General features: G+C 49.0%; 1 protein-coding gene across 1 annotated transcript in view; it reads right to left on the bottom strand.

Annotated features, from left to right (window-relative positions):
* Positions 1–1,783: 1,783 nt before the first annotated feature.
* Positions 1,784–20,832, bottom strand: part of LOC140474547 (maestro heat-like repeat-containing protein family member 1) — a 44,314-nt gene continuing 25,265 nt past the window's right edge. Inside the window, exons 12-17 of the mRNA XM_072567716.1 lie at positions 12,053–12,175; positions 10,976–11,086; positions 4,835–4,976; positions 4,410–4,447; positions 4,012–4,152; positions 1,784–1,836 (exon numbers count right to left, since the gene is read on the bottom strand). Coding sequence (XP_072423817.1) covers positions 4,102–4,152; positions 4,410–4,447; positions 4,835–4,976; positions 10,976–11,086; positions 12,053–12,175 — 465 coding nt within the window. The 3' untranslated portion in view covers positions 1,784–1,836; positions 4,012–4,101. The remainder of the gene's footprint in view (positions 1,837–4,011; positions 4,153–4,409; positions 4,448–4,834; positions 4,977–10,975; positions 11,087–12,052; positions 12,176–20,832) is intronic.

The following is a 20,832-nucleotide window of genomic DNA, read 5'->3' as shown; positions in this document are numbered from 1 at the left end:
GAGAGAGGAGGGTGGGGGGGGAAGAGAGAGGAGGGTGGGGGGGGAAGGGGGAGAAGTTGTTGGCAATGCCCACCGTGAACAGGAAGATCCCACTTGCCTTGAGGATTTGGAACAGACTTGGCGATTTCTTCAAGGTGTCAGACTTCCCAAACTCCTCCAGCTTTGTCAGAGTGATATCCAGGTGAGTCTTCGCACAGAACCCGATACACACTGCAACACCCTGCAGACAAAACAAGCTGCATTTACATAGCGCCTGTCTCACACTCAGCATCGCTACATGCAACAGAGACAGAGTACAGTGCTGCAAAGCGGGAAACGACAGTCTGTACACAGCAAGATCCCACATTCAACAATCAGAGCACTTTTGCAATATCAATGATAAGTACTGGTCAGGGCCCCAGGAAACCTCCCAGCTCTGCCCTTATGAACGGTGCAGCATTTCACACACAGCAGCTTTGGACCAACACCCTCCACCTGACAGCACTGGGCAGGACAACAACGCTGGCCTTCCCTCAGTATCAAGGTCAGCATCTCTGTGCTACCGTCGACAAGGTGCACGGCAGAAATTCACCAAAGATCCTCAGATAGATCCCTCCAAACCCACCACAACTTCCATCCAGAAGGGGGGGGGGGGGGCCGCAGATACACAGGAAAACCAGCCCATGCAAGTTCCCCTCGGAGGCCCTTATCATTCTGACTTGGAAAGATATTGGCCGTTCCTTGAGTGTCGCTCGGTCACAATCCTGGAATTCCCTCCCTCAGGGCATTGTGGGTCTACCCACAATGCAGCAGTTCGAGAAGGTAGCTCACCACCACCTTCTCAAAGGCAATTACAATTCCCACATCCTCTACCTTCAATGGACAGACTGGTCGCAGTTACACACCAGGATTCTTCACAAGTAATGCCCATCCCAGGGCCCCTCTACCCCAACCCACCCCCACCATAGGGGCTGCTGCAGGGGTCTCTTACCTCTCTCTCCATGGGCTCGGTGTGTCGTACTGACTGTAGGATCTCCACGAGCTGCTTTCTGACCACGTTATGGCTGCCTGTCTGTCTCAACACCACCCCAACACACTTATAGAGAAAGCCCTGCATGGGCGCGATGGACGAGATGTGGGTGGGGGGGGGGGGGGGGTTGCAAGAGATAGAGCAGAGAGAGGGAGGCCATTAATATCAAAAACTGCAAAAAAAAAGGTGTTTCCAAAATTCAGGGGAGAGGTGGGGGTCTCCTCAATAGTAATCGGAGAACACAGCCCCACACACCCCACCACCACCCCCCAATGTCAAGACGAACATCCCAAATATTTACCCATTCCGTCAATCCTTTTCCCCAGGGATCCAACCTGCAGCCACCTGGGCTGTTGTCTTTGGGTACCAGGGGCTGTGGAGGGGGGAATTGGATGAGGGGGTACGCCAACCCCAGCCCGGGGGGGTACCCCGACCCCAGCCCACCTCATGTGGGGGTACCTGGACCCCTGCGAGGGGGTGTTAGAGGCTGCTGTTCTCACCTTCTCGTGGGGGCGGTTGCCGTAGTTACCGAGGTGTTTGGTCATCTCCTCACTGAGCTGGCTGCTCCAGGTCTCATCTCCCGGAGCGACAGCCTCCAGGCTCCTGGACAGTAACTGCAGGGGTTTGGTGGTGGGGGTGGTGGTGGTGGGGGGTGGTGGAGGGGGGCAGGGGGGGGGGAAAGCGTGGAGAGATAAACAGCCAATCAGTCTCCAATTCCCGATCCGGCTGCTGCCCCTCAGTTCCCTGCTCCGCAATCAGTAAAGCCTTACTCACCAGCAGCAGCTTATCCTCCCAGTGTCGCTGGGGCAGGGAGCCCTCGGAATTCTCTGTGAACAATAAACAGGCATCAGCAAAGACTCAACCGGGACCCTGGACAAATACCGGGAGGGGCAGGGGTGGGGGTGTGACTGGGAGGAGGCAGGGCCCAGGTGGGGGGAGGTGGTTGTCCAGCTAGACAGACAGACATGTGACAAGAATTGCAAGGGAAGCCGGCTGTATAACAGTCCGTTATCCTCACACATCACCTTCCAGTATCTCATTAAACAACAAAAACAAACCTGCAGCTGCTGGACATCAGAAAATAATTGCTGCAAAAGCTCAGCAGCTCTAGCAGCATGAGGTTAACTCTGCTTTCCCCCACAGATTCTACCCGAGCTGAGTTTTTCCAGCAACTTCAGTTTTTGTAACCTTGACTTCCAGCTTTACCCAGGCAGATCTCCAAAGTAAGCTATAACCCACTGTTCCCAATTCTCCACACGATCATAGCAGATCAAAGCAACCACAGGCCATTCAGCCCCTCCAGATCACACTGCTGTTCAATAGATGAGCTAGTCTTGGCCTGAGACCGACTCTGCTGCTCCCCCCACAATAACCTCTGACTCCCACATTTGTCAGCTGTCTATCTGTCGTGACTTCAAAACTTCAATGACCCAGCCCCGACAGCTCACTCAGAAGCACAGTTCCCCAACGCCACACGACTCCTCAGGAGGGAGAGTACATTCCCATCTTACACCACACAGAGTACAGTATTGTGTTCAGTTCCAGTCACATCACAGCAAGCATGTGGAGACAATGTGGCCTGGATTAGAGGGTATGAATTATAAGGAGAGACTTGGGTTGTTTTGTCTGGAGCAGCGGAGGCTGAGGGGAGACTTGATAAACGTTTATAAAATTAGGAGATTCATAGATAGGGTTGTTGGTCAGAATCCTTCTGCCCCCCGCCCCCAACAAGAGTTAAATTTCTAATACATTTAAAAGGTGAGAGGGGGGACGTTCAAAGGAGATGTGAGGGGCAAATTTTCTTTTTTTTTGAAACTGAGAGGGGTAGAAGTATGGAACGCACTGTCTGGGTGGGCTATGGGAGAGATACAATAGGGACATTTAAAAGCCTTTTAGATAAGCATGTGAATATACCAGGGCAGGCAGAAGGGAAAAGGTTAATTTGTTGTCATGTTCGGTACAACATCGCGAGCCAAAGGGCCTGTTACTGTGCTGTACAGGTCTATGTTTAAACATTAACAGGAGCTACAGCAATGATATTCATCTCAAACATAGCGCAGTCCAACCGTGCCCAGAGGGAGCCCAGTTCCTGTCAGGGTAGGGGTGTCGGTTGTAACCCCCTCCACACTCCCCTAAGGTCCATGCCCCCTGTCAGGATGGGGGTGTCTCTGTAGCCCCTCCTCACTCCCCAGGGCCCAGCTCCCTGTCAGGGTGGGGGTATCTCTATTGCCCCCTCCTCAATCCCCCCGGAGCCCAGCTCCCTGCCAGGGTGGGGGTGTCTCTATTGCCCCCTCCTCACTCCCCCCAGGTCCATGCCCCCTGTCAGGGTGGGGGTGTCAGTGTAACCCCCTCCACACTCCCCAGGGCCCAGCTCCCTGTCAGGGTGGGGGTATCTCTATTGCCCCCTCCTCAATCCCCCCGGAGCCCAGCTCCCTGCCAGGGTGGGGGTGTCTCTATAGCCCCCTCCTCAATCCCCCCGGGTCCCAGCTCCCTGTAAGGATGGGGGTGTCTCCATAGCCCCCTCCTCACTCCCCCAGGGCCCAGCCCCCTGTCAGGGTTGTGGGGCAAGGTGGGGTGCTGTCTCTAGCCCCCACCTCACTTGCTGTGTCTAACACACACAGGCAGCTGGGAACCATGGGGGAGGTTGGCCATTAACACACACTGAACCTCGGCCAAGACCCACCACGATGATGTTGCTGAATCAGTCGCCCCGAACCACAGGTTCACGTTCAAGGTTCAAACCCCACTGGGGCAGGCAGTGAAACTGGAATTCAATAAAATCTGGATTTAAACGTTGGGCCAATGGTGACCAATGTGACCTCTTATTTTCTGTAGATCACTAAAATGTGGCAGGGGAGGGGGATCAGAGTGCCTGGACTTAATCTAACACAGAAACCCTGCTCTCTGAATAAGAGATGGGTAATAAATGCAGAGCCCACAAACAAATTAAACACCCTTACCACACCCCCCCCCCCCCAACAGTAACCTGGCTCAGTACATACCTTCCAGGTGCTGAATAAGTGGAGGGATCTCCTCATTCCAGACCCTCACCAGCTGTGGGTGGACGAGGGGCGCAGCAACCTGGAGGAACCTCAGCGCTGGGACCCCTCGGCCCTCCCCCGGAACGGGAAAGCCGAGACCACCTGGGGAAAGAAGCAGATTTACGATAACGTCCAACAGAGCAACTGAACAGGGCAGAGGCAGAGAGACACGCAGAGCAGCTTTAGATATCCGTCCAGGCGAGGGGCACAGTGACCGAGGAAGGAGCACTACACACAGTGAGCAACAGTGTCAGGAACATGGCAGGGGTCAGGTGCCCACCAGTGCGACGCTGACACTGAAATCACTAGCCTGCAGGAAGGCGGGCAGGAGTTGGTCTGAGATCATGCGGCTAACTCACCAGCAACCGAGTCAGAAGCAGCTGAGGTTTGAGCAGATCTAAAATCAAAAGGAGAAACAGAATGGTTAATGGAGTGGGACATGATCTTCACAGTTCCATCCAACATGAGCGAGAACATGAAACACAGGGGGCACAGCATCTTCACACACCCATCCATCCACCAATTAATCGCTGTCAGTCAGATCACTTCCCACACACACACACAAACACAGTCTCTGCTGCACACTGCACAGGATCATCAAGACAGGAGAACCTGGGAAACATGGACAGGACGGGGTTAGATACAGAGTAAAGCTCCCTCTCCACTGTTCCCCCATCAAATACTCCGAGGACAGGGACAGCATGAGCATGGGTCAGATACAGAGTAAAGCTCCCTGTGTGCAGTCCCCAAACCCTCCCGGGGAGGTAACTGCTGGCACACGAACCTGGCTCCTGGTGGGTGAACTGGAGCCCCTCGTTGTGCTGTAGTTTCTTCATTCCCAAGTGGGCGAGGCTACGACACACAGGAGCCAGGGCGTTGAGATACTGCGGGGGGATGATAAACTCCAGCAAGAACGGCCACAGAACCTAGACAGGGAAACAGAAAGGTGCAGGGGTTGGGGAACAGTGTGCAGCAAGGAGTCAGCTCAGTTACTGTTCATCCTTTATATTGCCAAGCAACTGTAGTAAAGGGTTTAGTTTAACTTAGTGCCCAAACCACTTATGAAGTGAGCGTGCACCACAGGGCTGGAGACCAGGGAACACAGTCAGGCAGGCAGCACCAAAACAGACCTTTCAGTCCAACTATGATCCCAAACTAAACTAGTCCCACCCCTGCCTACCTCCAGGCCCATACCCCTCCAAACCTTTACTGCTCATGTACCTGTCCAAATGCCTTTTAAATGTTGTAACTATACCCACATCCACCACTTCCTCAGGAAATTCATTCCACACGCAAACCACCTGTGTAAAACATTTGCCCCTCATGTCTTTAAATCTCTCTTCTCAACTTAAAAGTGTGCCCCTAGTCTTGAAATTCCCCAACTTATGGAAAAGATTATTACCCTTAACTTTATCTATTCCTCTCATTATTTTATAAACTTTGGTAAGGTCGTCTCTCAGCCTCCTACACTCCAGTGAAAAAAACATTTATAACTGAAACCTTCCAGACCCAGCAACATCCTGGTAAATCTCTTCTGAACCCTTGCCAACTTGATAATATCCTTCCTATAACTGGGCAACCAGCACTGGACACAGTACTCTGCAACAGGTCTCACCAATGTCCTGTACAACCTCACAGAACATAGAAAAATATAGCACAGAACAGGCCCTTTGGCCCTTGATGTTGTGCCGAGGATTATTCCTAATCTAAAATAACCTAACCTACACACCCCTCAACTCACTGCTATCCATGAGGTCAAAACAATGACTGCAGATGCTGGAAACCAGATTCTGGATTAGTGGTGCTAGAAGAGCACAGCAGTTCAGGCAGCATCCAAGGAGCAGCGAAATCGACGTTTCGGGCAAAAGCCCTTCATCAGGAATAAGGGCAGAGAGCCTGAAGCGTGGAGAGATAAGCTAGAGGAGGGTGGGGGTGGGGAGAGAGTAGCATAGAGTACAATGGGTGAGTGGGGGAGGGGATGAAGGTGATAGGTTAAGGAGGAGAGGGTGGAGTGGATAAGCGGAAAAGGAGATAGGCAGGTAGGACAAGTCATGGGGACAGTGCTGAGCTGGAAGTTTGAAACTAGGATGAGGTGGGGGAAGGGGAAATGAGGAAACTGTTGAAGTCCACATTGACCCCCCCTCCAGGGCATCAATGTGGACTTCAACAGTGTCCTCATTTCCCCTTCCCCCACCTCACCCCAGTTCCAAACTTCCAGCTCAGCACTGTCCCCATGACTTGTCCGGACTTGTCCTACCTGCCTATCTCCTTTTCCACCTATCCACTCCACCCTCTCCTCCCTGACCTATCACCTTCATTCCCTCCCCCACTCACCCATTGTACTCTAAGCTACTCTCTCCCCACCCCCACCCTCCTCTAGCTTATCTCTCCACGCTTCAGGCTCACTGCCTTTATTCCTGATGAAGGGCTTTTGCCCGAAACATTGATTTTGAAGCTCCTCGGATGCTGCCTGAACTGCTGTGCTCTTCCAGCACCACTAATCCAGAATCACTGCTCTCCATGTGCATGTCCAGCAGTCGCTTAAATGTCCCCAAAGACTCTGTTTCCACCATCACCGCTGGCAACGCATTCCATGCATTCACAACTCTCTGTGTAAAGAACCTACCTCTGACATCTCCTCTATACCTTTCTCCTAATATCTTAAAACTATGACCCCTCGTACCCGTCAATCCTGTCCTGGGGAAAGGTCTCTGACTATTGACTCTATCCATGCTTCTCATTACCTTGTATACCTCGATCAAGTCTCCTCTCTTCTTCCTCCTCCTCTCTAGAGAGAAAAGTCCAAGCTTAGTCAACCTCTCTTCATAAGACAAACCCTCCAAGTCCAGGCAGCATCCTGGTAAACCTTCTTTGCACCCTCTTCAAGGACTCTGTATCTTTCCAATAGTAGGAACAGAACTGGACACAATATTCCAAATGTGGTCTCACCAGGGACTTGTAGAGCTGCAACAAAATCTCTCAGCTCTTAAACTCATTCCCCCTGTTAATGAAAACCAAAACACCATATGCTTTCTTGACAACCCTATCCACTTGGGGGGCAACTTGAGGGATCTAAGTACTTGAACACCAAGATCCCACTGTTTCCTCCACACTGCCAAGAATCCTGTCTTTAATCCTGTATTCAGCATCAAGTTTGACCTTCCAAAATGCATCATTTCACATTTATCCAGGTTGAACTCCATCTGCCATTTCTCAGCCCAGCTCTGCATCCTGTCTATGTCGCGCTGCAGCCTGCAATAGCCCTCGATACTATCAATGGCACCTCCAACCTTTGTGTCATCTGCAAATTTACTAACTCACCCCTCAACCTCCTCACCCAAGACATTTATAAAAACTACAAAGAGCAAAGAGCAGGGGCCCAAGAACAGAGCCCTGCGAGACCCCACTTAACACTGTCCTCCAGGCAGAATACTTTCCATCTACAACCACTCTCTGCCTTCTGTCAGCCAACCAATTCTGAATTCATAGCCAAATCTCCCTGTATCCTATACCTCCTGACTTTGTGAATGAGTCTACCATGGGGAACCTGAACAAATACCTTGCTGAAGTCCACATACACCACATCCGCTGCTCTAACTTTGTCGACCTGTCTTGTCACCTCCTCAAAGAACTCAATAAGATTTGTGAGGCATAACCTGCCCCTCACAAAGCCATGCTGACTGCCTTTAATCACGCTATGCTTTTCCAAATAGTGATACATCCTTTCCCTCAATTCATTCCAAACCCTTGCGGACCACAGACTTAAGGCTGACTGGTCTGTAATTGCCAGGGATTTCCCTACTACCCACCTTGAAAGGAGGAACATTAGCCTCCTTCCAATCCTCATGTAATGGCCAAACTCCTATACTCAAAGGACTGAGCAATGAAGGCAAGCATGCTAAACCTTTTTACCCACTCTGTCAATATGTGACGCAAACTTCAAAGAGTTATGTACCTGCACCCCTCGGTTCCTCTGTTGTACAACACTACCCAAGGACCTACTTTTAAATATATCAGCACTACCCTTGGTTGTTGGACCAAAACACAATATCTCACATTTGTCCAGATTGAACTCCATCTGCTGTTTTTCAGCCCATTGACCCATTTCATCAAGATTCCTTTATAATCTTAGATAACCTCCCTCACTAACCCGGCCTCCTATATCCTCATCCAAATCTTTTATAAAAATGATAAACAAAAGAGGACCCAGAAGAGACCCCTGTGGAACACGCAAAGTTTTACATTCTATAAGGAGATGGTGAATACAAATACAAAACTAGTCTAATAATGGCTGTGTAACTGTTAGCGATTGTTGCAAAAACCCATCCTGCACATTCATTGCCTTTGATGAAGAAAATCTACCCATTTTACACAGATTCCAGATCCACAACAAAACTGTTCACTCAGAACTACCCTCAGGGTGCGCTGCTCGGGCCGAGGGTCAGCGCCGCTTGGGCCGAGGGTCAGCGCCGAGGGAGCGCCGCTCGGGCCGAGGGTCAGCGCCGAGGGAAGCCATACCTTACTGAGTGGCAGAGCAGACTTGATGGGCTGAATGGCCTACTCCTGCTCCTTGTTCATAGAAGCAATTTGCACATTTGGATCAAAATTGACTAACAAGTGTCTGTAATTCCCCTGCTTGTTTACTCAGTTGGCATGTTCCCTCTAGTCCCTGAAAGCATTTACCTCAAACTGTGTGTCTTGTGGCACAGTGTATATTGTCCTCTCCTCTGGGCTAGAAGGTCTGGGATTAAGTCCCATCTGCCCTAGAGCTGCGTCCTACCAAGTCCAAAGGGGGTTGCTTGAAAAATAATATTTAACTCTAATGTCGCATGCATTTCCCGAGATCCTGCAGTGTACAAGTGGACAGCTGCCTTTTCCACGTTAGAACAATATTAACAATGTAAGAGTATGTTACGTAAGTTAGCTCACTGAGCTGGAAAATTTGTTTTCAGACATTTTGCCACCATAACCGGGTAAAATCAGTGAGTCTCTCTGGTGAAGCACGTTCGTTTCTTGATAGGGCTTGGTTTCTTAAGGTGAGTGATGTCATTTCCAGTTCCTTTTTTGAAGAGAAGGGAGCTGGGATCTAAATCGATGTGTTTGTTGATGGAGTTCTGGTTAGAATGCCAGGCTTTTCAGAATTCTCGTGTGTCTTTAATTCACCTCTCCTGGGATGGATGTGTTGTCCCAGTCAAAGTGGTGTCCTTCTTTGTCTGTATGTAAGGAAACTAGTGATAGTGGGTCGTGTCTTTTGGTGGCCAGTTGGTGTTCGTGTATCCTGGTGGCAGGTTTCCTGCTAATTTATCCGATGTAGAATTTTTAAAACATGGTATCTTGTAAAGGATGTTAGTTTGACTGGTGGTATCTAATGGGTCCTTTTGTGTCTTTATACACTGTTTAAGTGTGTTGGTACGTTTGTGGGCTACCATGATGCCAAGGGGTTGGAATAGTCTGGCAGTCATTTCCGAGAAGTCCTTGATCTAAGGTAACTTGGCTATAGTTTTGTTTGTGTTGTGTCTGCTTGTTTGGTTATCCACTTTGGAAGGCAGATTACTATCTAAATGGAGTCAAGTTAGGTAAAGGGAAAGTACAACGAGATCTAGGTGTTCTTGTACATCAGTCAATGAAAGCAAGCATGCAGGTACAGCAGGTAATGAAGCAAGCTAATGGCATGTTGGCCTTCATAACAAGAGGAATTGAGTATAGAAGCAAAGGGGTCCTTCTGCAGCTGTACAGGGCCCTGGTGAGACCACACCTGGAGCATTGTGCACGGTTTTGGTCTCCAAATTTGAGGAAGGACATTCTGGCTATTGAGGGAGTACAGGGCAGGTTCACAAGGTCAATTCCCGGAATGGCGGGACTATCATACGTTGAAAGATTGGAGCGACTGGGCTTGTATACACTTGAGTTTAGAAGGATGAGAGAGGATCTGATTGAGACGGATACAATTATTAAAGGATTGGACACTCTGGAGGCAGGAAGCATGTTTCCGCTGATGGGTGAGTGCTGAACCAGAGGACACAGCTTAAAAATAAGGGGTAGGTCATTTAGAACAGAGTTGAGGAGAAACTTCTTCACCCAGAGAGTGGTGGGTGCATAGAATGCTCTGCCCCAGAAGGCAGTGGAGGCCAAGTCTCTGGATACTTTCAAGAAAGAGATGGATAGAGCTCTTAAAGATAGTGGGATCAAGGGTTATGGGGATAAGGCAGGAACAGGATACTGATTGTGGATGATCAATCATGATCATAATGAATGGTGGTGCAGGCTCGAAGGGCAGAATGGCCTACTCCTGCACCTACTGTCTACTGTTTGAGGAATTGGTAGATTACGTTTATTGGCTACCCGTTTTTCTTGAAAACAATCTATAGATATTTTTCTTCTGCTGTTTGTAGCTCTTGGGTGCTGCAGCTCGTTGAAATAACACGACCCACTATCACTAGTTCCCATACATACAAAGGAGACCACTTTGACTGGGACAACACACACATCCTTGGATGGACGAAACAAAAACACGCATGAGAATTCTTAGAGACAGGGCATTCTAACCAGAACTCCATCAATAAACACATCGATTTAGATCCCAGCTACCTTCTCTTCAAAAAAAAAGGAACAGGAAATGACATCACCTACCTTAAGAAACCATGACCTATAAAGAGAGGTCGGACATAGCTCCAGTGTTTCACCAGAGACTCTTACTGATGTTACCTAGTCATGGTGACGAAACGTCTGAAAACAAACCTTCCAGCTCAGTGAGCTAACTTACATAGTTATCATCCTGAGCTACAAATCTTCTCAAAAAAAGGCTAATGTATGAGTACATATACTGTCAGGCTCTCGATAACACGACAGGTCTGAAAGCTGCTACAAAAATACATCAGCCTTATCTCTGAAAGATGAGAGTAGAGAGAGAGAGCCTGATACTGACGTCCTCCATCTTCTTGACGGTGGTGGTCAACAGGTTCAGGATGTTGTCACACATACTCCGCAGGCTCTCGTCCGTCACTTCGTCAGGGTCGTAACTCCGAGGTTTGGGCGTCTGACGGGAAGTGGGAACACATTTCAGATCAATAAACACACCCACAACAGGACAGGCACCCCCACACCAGCCCTCCAAAATAATAAAACACCCAATAACAACATTTACTTCATCACCGCAGGACCGAAAAGAGGGAGGAATGGTTTCTGGGGAGTGAGGTGTGGGGTCTCGAGGAAGTTATTGGGACTGGGAGAGGCGGTGAGAGAAGAGGATGGGAGCAGACTGTGGATGGGGTAAGGGGTCATCTCAGGGTCCCTAGGTGGGTAGGGAACGAGAGGATGGAGCAGGATCCTGAGGGGGGGTCTTCACTGAGGATTCAGAGCAGGGTCCTAATGGGGTGGTGCGAACGCAAAATCACAGTTCAACAGCACCATGAGCAGATAATCAGAGGTCAGCACTGCTGCCTCCCAGTGCCAGGGACCCGGGTTCATTTTCAGCCTCGGGTGACAGTCTGTGTGGAGTTGGCACATTCGCCCCATGTTTGCGTGGGTTTCCTCCCACAATCCAAAGAAGTGCAGGTTAGATGGATTGTACATGGGAAAGTGCCCAGTGTCCAGGGATGTGCAGGCTAGATGGATTGGCAATGGGAAATTGTCCACAGTGCCCAGGAATGGGCAGGTTAGGGTGGGTTGGCCATGGGAAATTGCCCGCAGTGGCCAGGGATGTGCAGGTTAGGGTGGGTTGGCCATGGGAAATGCAGGGTTACTGGAATAGGGTGGGGGCTGGGTCTGGGTAGGATGCTGTTTTAAGGGGTTGTAGCAGACTCAATGGGCCGAAGGGCCTCTTTCCCGCACTGTAGCTGTTCTACGTTTCTCAATTACTGTTGTTTGTGGAATCTTCGCGCTCGCAAATTGGCATCCCACCCCCATTACAACCGTGGTAACACTTTCGGATGCCCGGAGCTGATGTAGGTGCTATAGAAATTCAAGGTCGCAGCTCCCAGCAGGAATTGGGAGAGGTTCGTACCCCGGGTTCACAGGGCAGGGCGCACTGTCGGATGATAAACTCCACCATCGCTTCACCTCCATCCAGTTCCAGGTAGTCGTGGTGAGCCATTGCACTGATCACCTGAGCCACCATCCACTTCACCTGCCGGGGGGGGGGGAAAAGAGAGAGAGAGAAACCACGGTTACTGACTGACTCCTCCTGCAAAGACCACAGGAAACCCTGACACAGTAGGAAACGTCACTGCAGAGGCCCAGGCTAATGTTCTGTGGAGAAAGTGAGGACCGCAGATGCTGGAGATCAGGAGGAGAAGAACCTCTGTTCTGATGAAAGGCCGATGCCAAAAACGTCGATTCTCCTGCTCCTCGGATGCTGCCTGACCTGCACTACACTCTTGACTAAGGCTCTGTGGACACAAGTTCAAACCCCACCCATTGCAGCCGGGGAACGTAGACTCAATTTATAAATCTGGAATGGAAAGCTTGCCTCAATAACAGGGACCCAGAGAATGATCAGACGTTGTAGCCCTTACCCAGACTGGTTTACAGATTACTCCGATCCCACAGCAATGCAGAGATTCGGATGTCCTGAGAAACCTCAGCCTACGATCGCCTCACACCAATATGGCCAAAACTGCTTTGACAAGAGATTTGTAACAGTTCCCTTCAAAACCTGGACTAACGCCAGCACAGGACAGCCCCTGGACTACCGACAATCCATCTGACAGTGATCTCTGGAGAGCGCAGTCAATACAGTCGAGAAGAAGTATATGTGTCACAGGAAGTAAAGCTAAACAAAACCTGAAAGAACGGCAGGTGCTGTAAATCAGAATCAAAACAGAAACTGCTGGAAAAGCTCAGCAGATTAGATTAGATTACTTACAGTGTGGAAACAGGCCCTTCGGCCCAACAAGTCCACACCGCCCCGCCGAAGCGCAACCCACCCATACCCCTACATCTACCCCTTACCTGACACTACGGGCAATTTAGCATGGCCAATTTACCTGACCTGCACATCTTTGGACTGTGGGAGGAAACCGGAGCACCCGGAGGAAACCCATGCAGACACGGGGAGAATGTGCAAACTCCACACAGTCAGTCACCTGAGGCGGGAATTGAACCCGGGTCTCTGGCGTTGTGAGGCAGCAGTGCTAACCACTGTGCCACCGTGCCGCCCACTGTAAGTAATCTGGCAGCATAAGACATAGGAGCAGAAATTAGGCCACTCAGCCCATCAAGTCTGCTCCGCCATTCAATCATGGCTGATATGTTTTTCAATCCCACTTTCTCCCTGTAACTTTTGATCCCCTTGGTAATCAAGAACCCGTGTTTTAAATAAACTCAGTGACCTGACCTCCACAGTCTTCTGTGGTAGTAAATTCCAGAGATTCACCACTCTCTGGTTGAAGAAGTTTCTCCTCAACTCTGTCCTAAAAGGTCTTCCCTTTACTCTAAGGCTGTGCCCTTGGGTCCTCATGTCCGCTGCCAATGGGAACATCTTCCCAACATCCACTCTGTCCAGGTCCTGTCAAGCATCTGTGGACAGAACTCAGAGTTAATGTTTCCGGTCGAGTGACCCTTCCTCCTAGGACTATTTGTTCCGAGAAAGGGTCACTCACTCGACCCGTAACTTCAACTCCAGCATAACAAAGTAACAAACAGGATGGATGAGAGTGTTCCATGCCCTTCCTACTCTGAGCAGAGTCATCGATACGTACAGCATGGAAACAAACCCTTCGGTCCAACCCATCCATACCAACCAGATATAAAGAAACTACCTCGGACATCTGTCCTACATCTATCATCCCTCAATTTAAAGCAATGTCCCCTCATGCTAGCCATCCCTATCCAAGGAAAAGGGCTCTCACTGTCCACCCTATCTAATCCTCTGATCTTGTGTCTCAATTAGTCACCCTTCAACCACCTTCTCTCCAATGAAAACAGCCTCAAGTCCCTCAGCCTGTCCCTCAACCTTCCCTCCATACCAGACAATATCCTAGTAATTCTCCTCTGAACCCTTTCCAAAGCTTACAACAGGGTCTGGACCAGATGGGCCAATGGGCTGAGAAATGGCAGATGGAGTCTAATGCAGATTTGGGGCGGCACGGTGGCACAGTGGTTAGCACTGCTGCCTCACAGCGCCAGAGACCCGGGTTCATTTCCCGACTCAGGCGACTGACTGTGTGGAGTTTGCACGTCCTCCCCGTGTCTGCGTGGGTTTCCTCCGGGTGCTCCGGTTTCCTCCCACAGTCCAAAGATGTGCAGGTCAGGTGAATTGGCCATGCTAAATTGCCCGTAGTGTTAGGTTAGGGGTATGGGTGGGTTGCGCTTCGGCGGGGCGGTGTGGGCTTGTTGGGCCGAAGGGCCTGTTTCCACACTGTAAGTAATCTAATCTAATCAGATAAATGCGAGGTGCTGCATTTTGGGAAAGCAAATCTTAGCAGGACTTATACACTTAATGGTAAGGTCCTAGGGAGTGTTGCTGAACAGAGACACCTTGGAGTGCAGGTTCATAGCTCCTTGAAAGCGGAGTCACAGGTAGATAGGATAGTGAAGGCAGCGTTTGGTATGCTTTCCTTTATTGGTCAGAGTATTGAGTACAGGAGTTGGGAGGTCATGTTGCGGCTGTACAGGACATTGGTTAAGCCACTGTTGGAATATTGCGTGCAATTCTGGTCTCCTTCCTATCGGAAATATGTCGTGAAACTTGAAAGGGTTCGGAAAAGATTTACAAGGATGTTGCTAGGGTTGGAAGATTTGAGCTATAGGGAGAGGCTGAACAGGCTCGGGCTGTTTTACCTGGAGCCTCAAGAGGCTGAGGGGTGACCTTATAGAGATTTACAAAATTATGAGGGGCATGGATAGGATAAATAGGGAAAGTCTTTTCCCTGGGGTCACAGAGTCCAGAACTAGAGGGCATAGGTTTAGGGTGAGAGGGGAAAGATATAAAAGGGACCTAAGTGGCAACTTTTTACACAGAGGGTGGTACGGGTATGGAATGAGCTGCCAGAGAAAGTGACAGAAGCTGGTACAATTGCAACATTTAAGAGGCATTTGGATGGGTATATGAATACGAAGAGTTTGGAGGGATATGGTCCAGGTGCTGGCAGGTGGGACTAGATTGAATTGGGATATCTGGTCGGCATGGACGGGTTGGACCGAAGGGTCTGTTTCCATGCTGTACTTCTCTATAATTCTCTGACTCTAATTGATTGTTCAAAGATGTGAAATTTTAATTCAATCAAATGAAGCGCTCTTTCAAAGTGCTGTCGCTTGTTTAAAGCAGCAAACGCTCAGACAAATTGTGCCCCAGAAACAGCAACAGGATAAATGGTCAGATGTTTTGCTTTTCTAAGGGCAGGATTTGTTCAGTTCATGAATAGAATTCCCCTGGGATCGTGTCCACCCACCTGGGCAGTGAAGCATCTCAAGCTGGTACTTTTATTTTCCACGCAGCATACTGAAGAATCGCTGAGAGCTGAGGGGGGGGGGGGGGGGGGGGGGGGGGGGGGATTTGAACTTGTGGTTTATAAACATAGGAAACAGGAGGGAGTAGACCATTCATGTTTTTGAGCTACCCTATTATCAGGGAAATTGTGATTTCTCTCCTGTGATGCTTCAATGTCTAGAAAGCAATTGATCACGGTCTCGAACATACTTGACAAATGAGCCTCCATGGTCCTCCCTTTATTCCAAGACATTGCCTTCTGGTCTTTTCCTACGGGATTGGGATATCTGGTCAGCATGGACGGATTGGACCGAAGGGTCCGTTTCCATGCTGTACATCTCTATTACTCGATGACTCGAGCCTTCCGATAATGCAGTGACCAGAACTGTATGCAATACTCCAAGTGCAGCTGCATCAGAGTTTTATACAGCTGCAGCATGACCTCATGGCTCCAAAACTCAATCCCTCTAATCAATAAAAGCTAACACACCGTATATGCCTTCTTAACAGCCCTATCAACCTGGGTGGCAACTTTCAGGGATCTATGCACATGGATATAGAGATCTCTCTGTTCATCTACAGTACCAAGAATCTTTCCATTAGCCCAGTTCTCCTCCTTCCTGTCACTCCTTCCAAAGTGAATCACCTCACACTTGTCCGCATTAAACTCCATTTGCCACCTCTCAGCCCAGCTCTGCAGCTTATCTATGTCCTTCTGTAACCTACATCATCCTTCAGCACTATCCACAACTCCACCGACCTTAGTGTCATCCACAAATTTACTAACCCATCCTTCTACACCCTCATCCAGGTCATTTATAAAAATGACAAACAATAGTAGACCCAAACGTGATCCTTGTGGTACACCACTAGTAACTGAACTCCAGGATGAATATTTCCCATCAACCACCACCTCTGTCTTCTTTCAGCTAGCCAATCTCTGATCCAAACCACTATATCACCCTCAATCCCATGCCTCTGTATTTTGTGCAATAGCCTCCCATAGGGAACCTTATCAAACGCTTTACTGAAATCCATATACTGGGGTTTAGATCAGTGTGGTGCTGGAAAAGCACAGCAGGTCAGGCAGCATCCGAGGAGCAGGAGAATCGACGTTTTGGGCAAAAGCCCTTCATCAGGAAATCGACCTGGAGGTTGCAGTGAGAGAGAGAGACTCAGATTCTTGTGGAGAGGGGAGGAGAACTTCTACAAGGTAGGCATCCTGAAATCTATATACACCACATCAACCGCTTTACCCTCATCCATCTGTTTGGTCACCTTCTCAAAGAACTCAATAAGGTTTGTGAGGCATGACGTACCCTTCACAAACTTGTGTTGACTGTTCCTAATCAACTTCTTCCTTTCTAGGTTATTATAAATCCTCTCTCTCATAACCATTTCCAACATCTTACCCACAACAGAAGTCGGTCTCACTGGTCTATAATTACCATGGTCGTATCTACTCCCCGTCTTGAACAAGGGAACAACATTTGCTATCCTCCTGTCTTCTGGCACTATTTATGTAGACAATGACGACATATTGGGCGGCACAGTGGTTAGCACTGCTGCCTCACAGTGCCAGGGACCCGGGTTCAATTCCCACCTCAGGCAACTTGTCTGTGTAGAATTTGCACATTCTCCCCATGTCTGCATGGGTTTCCTCTGGGTGCTCCGGTTTCCTCCCACAGTCCAAAAATGTGCAGGTCAGGTGAATTGGCCACGCTAAATTGCCCGTAGTGTTAGGTGTAGGGGAATGGGTCTGGGTGGGTTGCTCTTCGGAGGGTCGGTGTGGACTGGTTGGGCCAAAGGGCCTGTTTCCACAGTGTAAGTAATCTAATCTAAAGATCAAAGCCAAAAGGAAGCCAGGGCGGGGATTGCAGAGAATCAGAGGATAAATCCCATTCAACACTGGAAACACTTTGTTTACTCTGACAAAATGACACCGTTTTGTCCATCTCAATGAAATCTCATCCTTAAACTTCTCTGCTCGAGTTAGCTTCTCTGGTCACTTCACAGCAAGAGTATTGGGTGCCGTTTTGAATCCATATTATAGGAAGGATGAGATAGCACTGGAGAGGATACAGAGGATATTTAACAGGATGTTACAAAGACAGACGTTGCTGGAAAAGTTCAGCAGGTCTGGCAGCATCTGTAGACAGAAATCAGAGTTAACGCTTCACATCTGGTCAGCCTTCCTCTGAGGAAAAGTCACCTGACCAAAGATGTTAACTCTGATTTCTGTCTGCAGATGCTGCCAGACCTGCTGAGCTTTTCCAGCAACTTCTGTTTTTGTTTCTGATTTACAGCATCCGCAGTTCTTTTGGTTTTTACCAGGTGGTTTCCGGGGATGTAGAGCTTCAGTTACAAACAGTTACTTTCCTTAGAGCAGAGGGGACTAGGGGGATACACAGGAAGAAACCTGTCCCCTTTGTGCAGGGATCAGTGACTGAGGGGCACAGATTTAAGGTAAGGGGCAGGAGGTTTAGAGAAGATGTGAGAAGCTTTTTCACCCCAGAGGGTGGTGGGAATCTGAAATTCACTGCCAGGAGGAAACCCTCATCATTTAAAAGGTATTTAGATGTGCACTTGCAATACTAAGTCAGACATAGCTAGGCAGCAGTTTTTGACAGCATGGATTCAATGGAGCAGCACGGTGGCTCAGTGGTTAGCACTGCTGCCTCACAGCACCAGGGACCCGGGTTCAATTCCAGCCTCGGGCTGTGGAGTTTGCACATTCTCCCCGTGTCTGCGTGGGTTTCCTCCAGATGCTCCGGTTTCCTCCCACAGTCCAAAGATGTACAGGTTAGGTGAATTGGCCATGGGAAATTGCCCATTGCACTCAGGGATGCGTGGGTTAAGTGCATTAGTCAGAGGTAAAATGTAGGATAGTAGGGGAATGGGTGTGGGTGGGTTACTCTTCAGAGGGTCACTCTTCAGAGGGCTTGTTGCGCCAAATGGCCTGTTTCCACACTGTAGGGATTCTATGAATGAATTTCTCTGAAAAGCTGTGGCCCAAGTGCTGGAAAATGTGTTTAGAATAGTTAGGTGGCTGTTTTTGACAGCATAGATTTGATGGGCCAAAAGGCCTTTCTCTTGTGCTGTAGGCCTTTATGACATTCACCGAAATCCCTGGTCCCATTCAAATCAGTCCAACTCCTCTGCAATGAATGATATCATTTCCTAAAAATCAGGAGCTCAGACTGAAGACAATACTCCTGCAGATATCTAAGCATCTTCTGTTTATTTTTCCACATCCTGTTTGCTTTAGTACCCCATGCCTCAATTTATAAAGCCTCTCATTCCACTATTCCATTGTCTTTGAAATGTTCCTGGCCTGTGAACCTTCAATGACCAACCCCCAGGATTCCCAGTGCTCCTGTACCTCCCCCTCAGAACCGAACCCCTTATAGCACCTCTCCTCAAGAAGCATCGCTTCACACCATTAACACTGCATTTGCCACCTGCCTGCCCATATCCTTCCGCAGTCTGTTACTATTCACCAGCAGACCAGGTAAGGGAGTGAGAGTTAGCGGGGAAGGAGTGATCTGAGAACTACACACTGCCCCTCACCCAGAAGGGGGAAGAGTTAGGGTGGGGGGGGGTTACCCTTCCCTTGTTGGCACTCTGTGGAGAATGAGATAGAAGTGGCCAGAATTCCCTCAGACCTTGCTGGTTTAGACTGCACCAGAGTTTAGAATGAAGAGACCCAAGAGGATGGACAGGGTGTTCCAATTTCCACTGGTAGGGGAGACCAGAACAAAAGTTCGGGAACCCTAAATGCAAGCCGGGAGTTATGGGGATAATGTCAGCACGTGAGACGGCGGATGGGGGGGGCGGGGCGGAATCTGGAGACCCGTCTCCACAACATCCTGCTGAGCCAGGGCTCAATAGCGTCTTTCAAAACAGGGGACTAGTAGTTTTTTTTGGTTCGAGGATATTGGAGCAAAGGCATATACACGGACAGGAATCTTTCATCAATCCTTCTGTCACCCGAATCACTCTCAAACAGTATCTTGTCCAGCCATTTAGAACATAGAACAATACAGCACAGAACAGGCCCTTCGGCCCTCGGTGTTGCGCCGACCTGTGAACTATTCTCAGCTCGCCCACCTACACTATTCCAAAATCATCCATCTAAGGATTGGTTAAATACCCCTAATGTGGTTGAGTTAACTACATTGGCAGGCAGGCCATTCCACACCCTTACCACTCTCGGAGTAAAGAACCTGCCTCTGACATCTGTCTTAAATCTACCACCCCTCAATTTGTTATGTCCCCTCATACACGCTGACGTCACCATCCTAGGAAAAAGACTCTCACTGTCTATCCTATCTAATCCTCTGATCATCTTGTATGTCTCTATCAAATCCCCTCTTAGCCGCCTTCTTTCCAATAAGAACAGACCCAAGTCTCTCAGCCTTTCCTCATAAGACCTGCCTTCCAGACCAGGCAACATCCTGGTAAATCTCCTCTGCACCTTTTCCAATGCTTCCACATCCTTCCTGAAGTATGGGGACCAGAACTGTAGACAATATTCCAAGTGTGGCTGCACCAGCGTTTTGTATAGTTGCAGCATGACATTGCGGCTCCGGAACTCAATCCCTCTACCAATGAAACTTAACACACCATATGCCTTTGTAATAGCACTGTCCACCTGGGTGGCAACTTTCAGCGATCTATGTACATGGACTCCAAGATCCCTCTGCACATCCATACTACCAAGAATCTTACCATTGACCCAGTATTCTGCCTTCCTGTTATTCTTCCCAAAGTGCATCACCTCACATTTAGCTGCATTGAACTCCATTTGCTACCTCTCAGCCCAATTCTGCAGTTTATCCAAGTCCCCCTGCAACCTGTAACATTCTTCCACACTGTCCACCACTCCACCAACTTTAGTGTCATCTGCAAATGTACCAATCCATCCATCTATGCCCGAGTCTAAATCATTTATAAAAATGACAAACAGCAGTGGTCCCAAAAAAGATCCTTGTGGCACACCACTAGTAACCGGACTCCAGGCTGAATATTTTCCATTGACCACCACTCACTGCCTTCTTACAGAAAGCCAGTTTCTAATCCATACTACTAAATTACCCTCCATCCCACGTTGCTACACTTTCTCCAACAGCCTACCATGTGGAACCTTATCAAAGGCTTTACTGAAGTCCGTGTACACCGCGTCAACTACCCTACCCTCATCTACATGCTTGGTCACCTTCTCAAAAAAACTCAATGAGGTTTGTGAGACATGACCTGCCCTTGACGAAATCATATTGACTATCTGAAATCAAACTGTTGCTTGCTAGATGATTATAAATCTTATCTCTCATAATCCTTTCCAAAACCTTTCC

The sequence above is a fragment of the Chiloscyllium punctatum genome, unplaced genomic scaffold, assembly GCF_047496795.1.
Source record: "Chiloscyllium punctatum isolate Juve2018m unplaced genomic scaffold, sChiPun1.3 scaffold_1057, whole genome shotgun sequence".
In the NCBI taxonomy this organism is placed as follows: Eukaryota; Metazoa; Chordata; class Chondrichthyes; order Orectolobiformes; family Hemiscylliidae; genus Chiloscyllium; species Chiloscyllium punctatum.
This window is presented reverse-complemented; position numbering and strand designations above follow the sequence as displayed.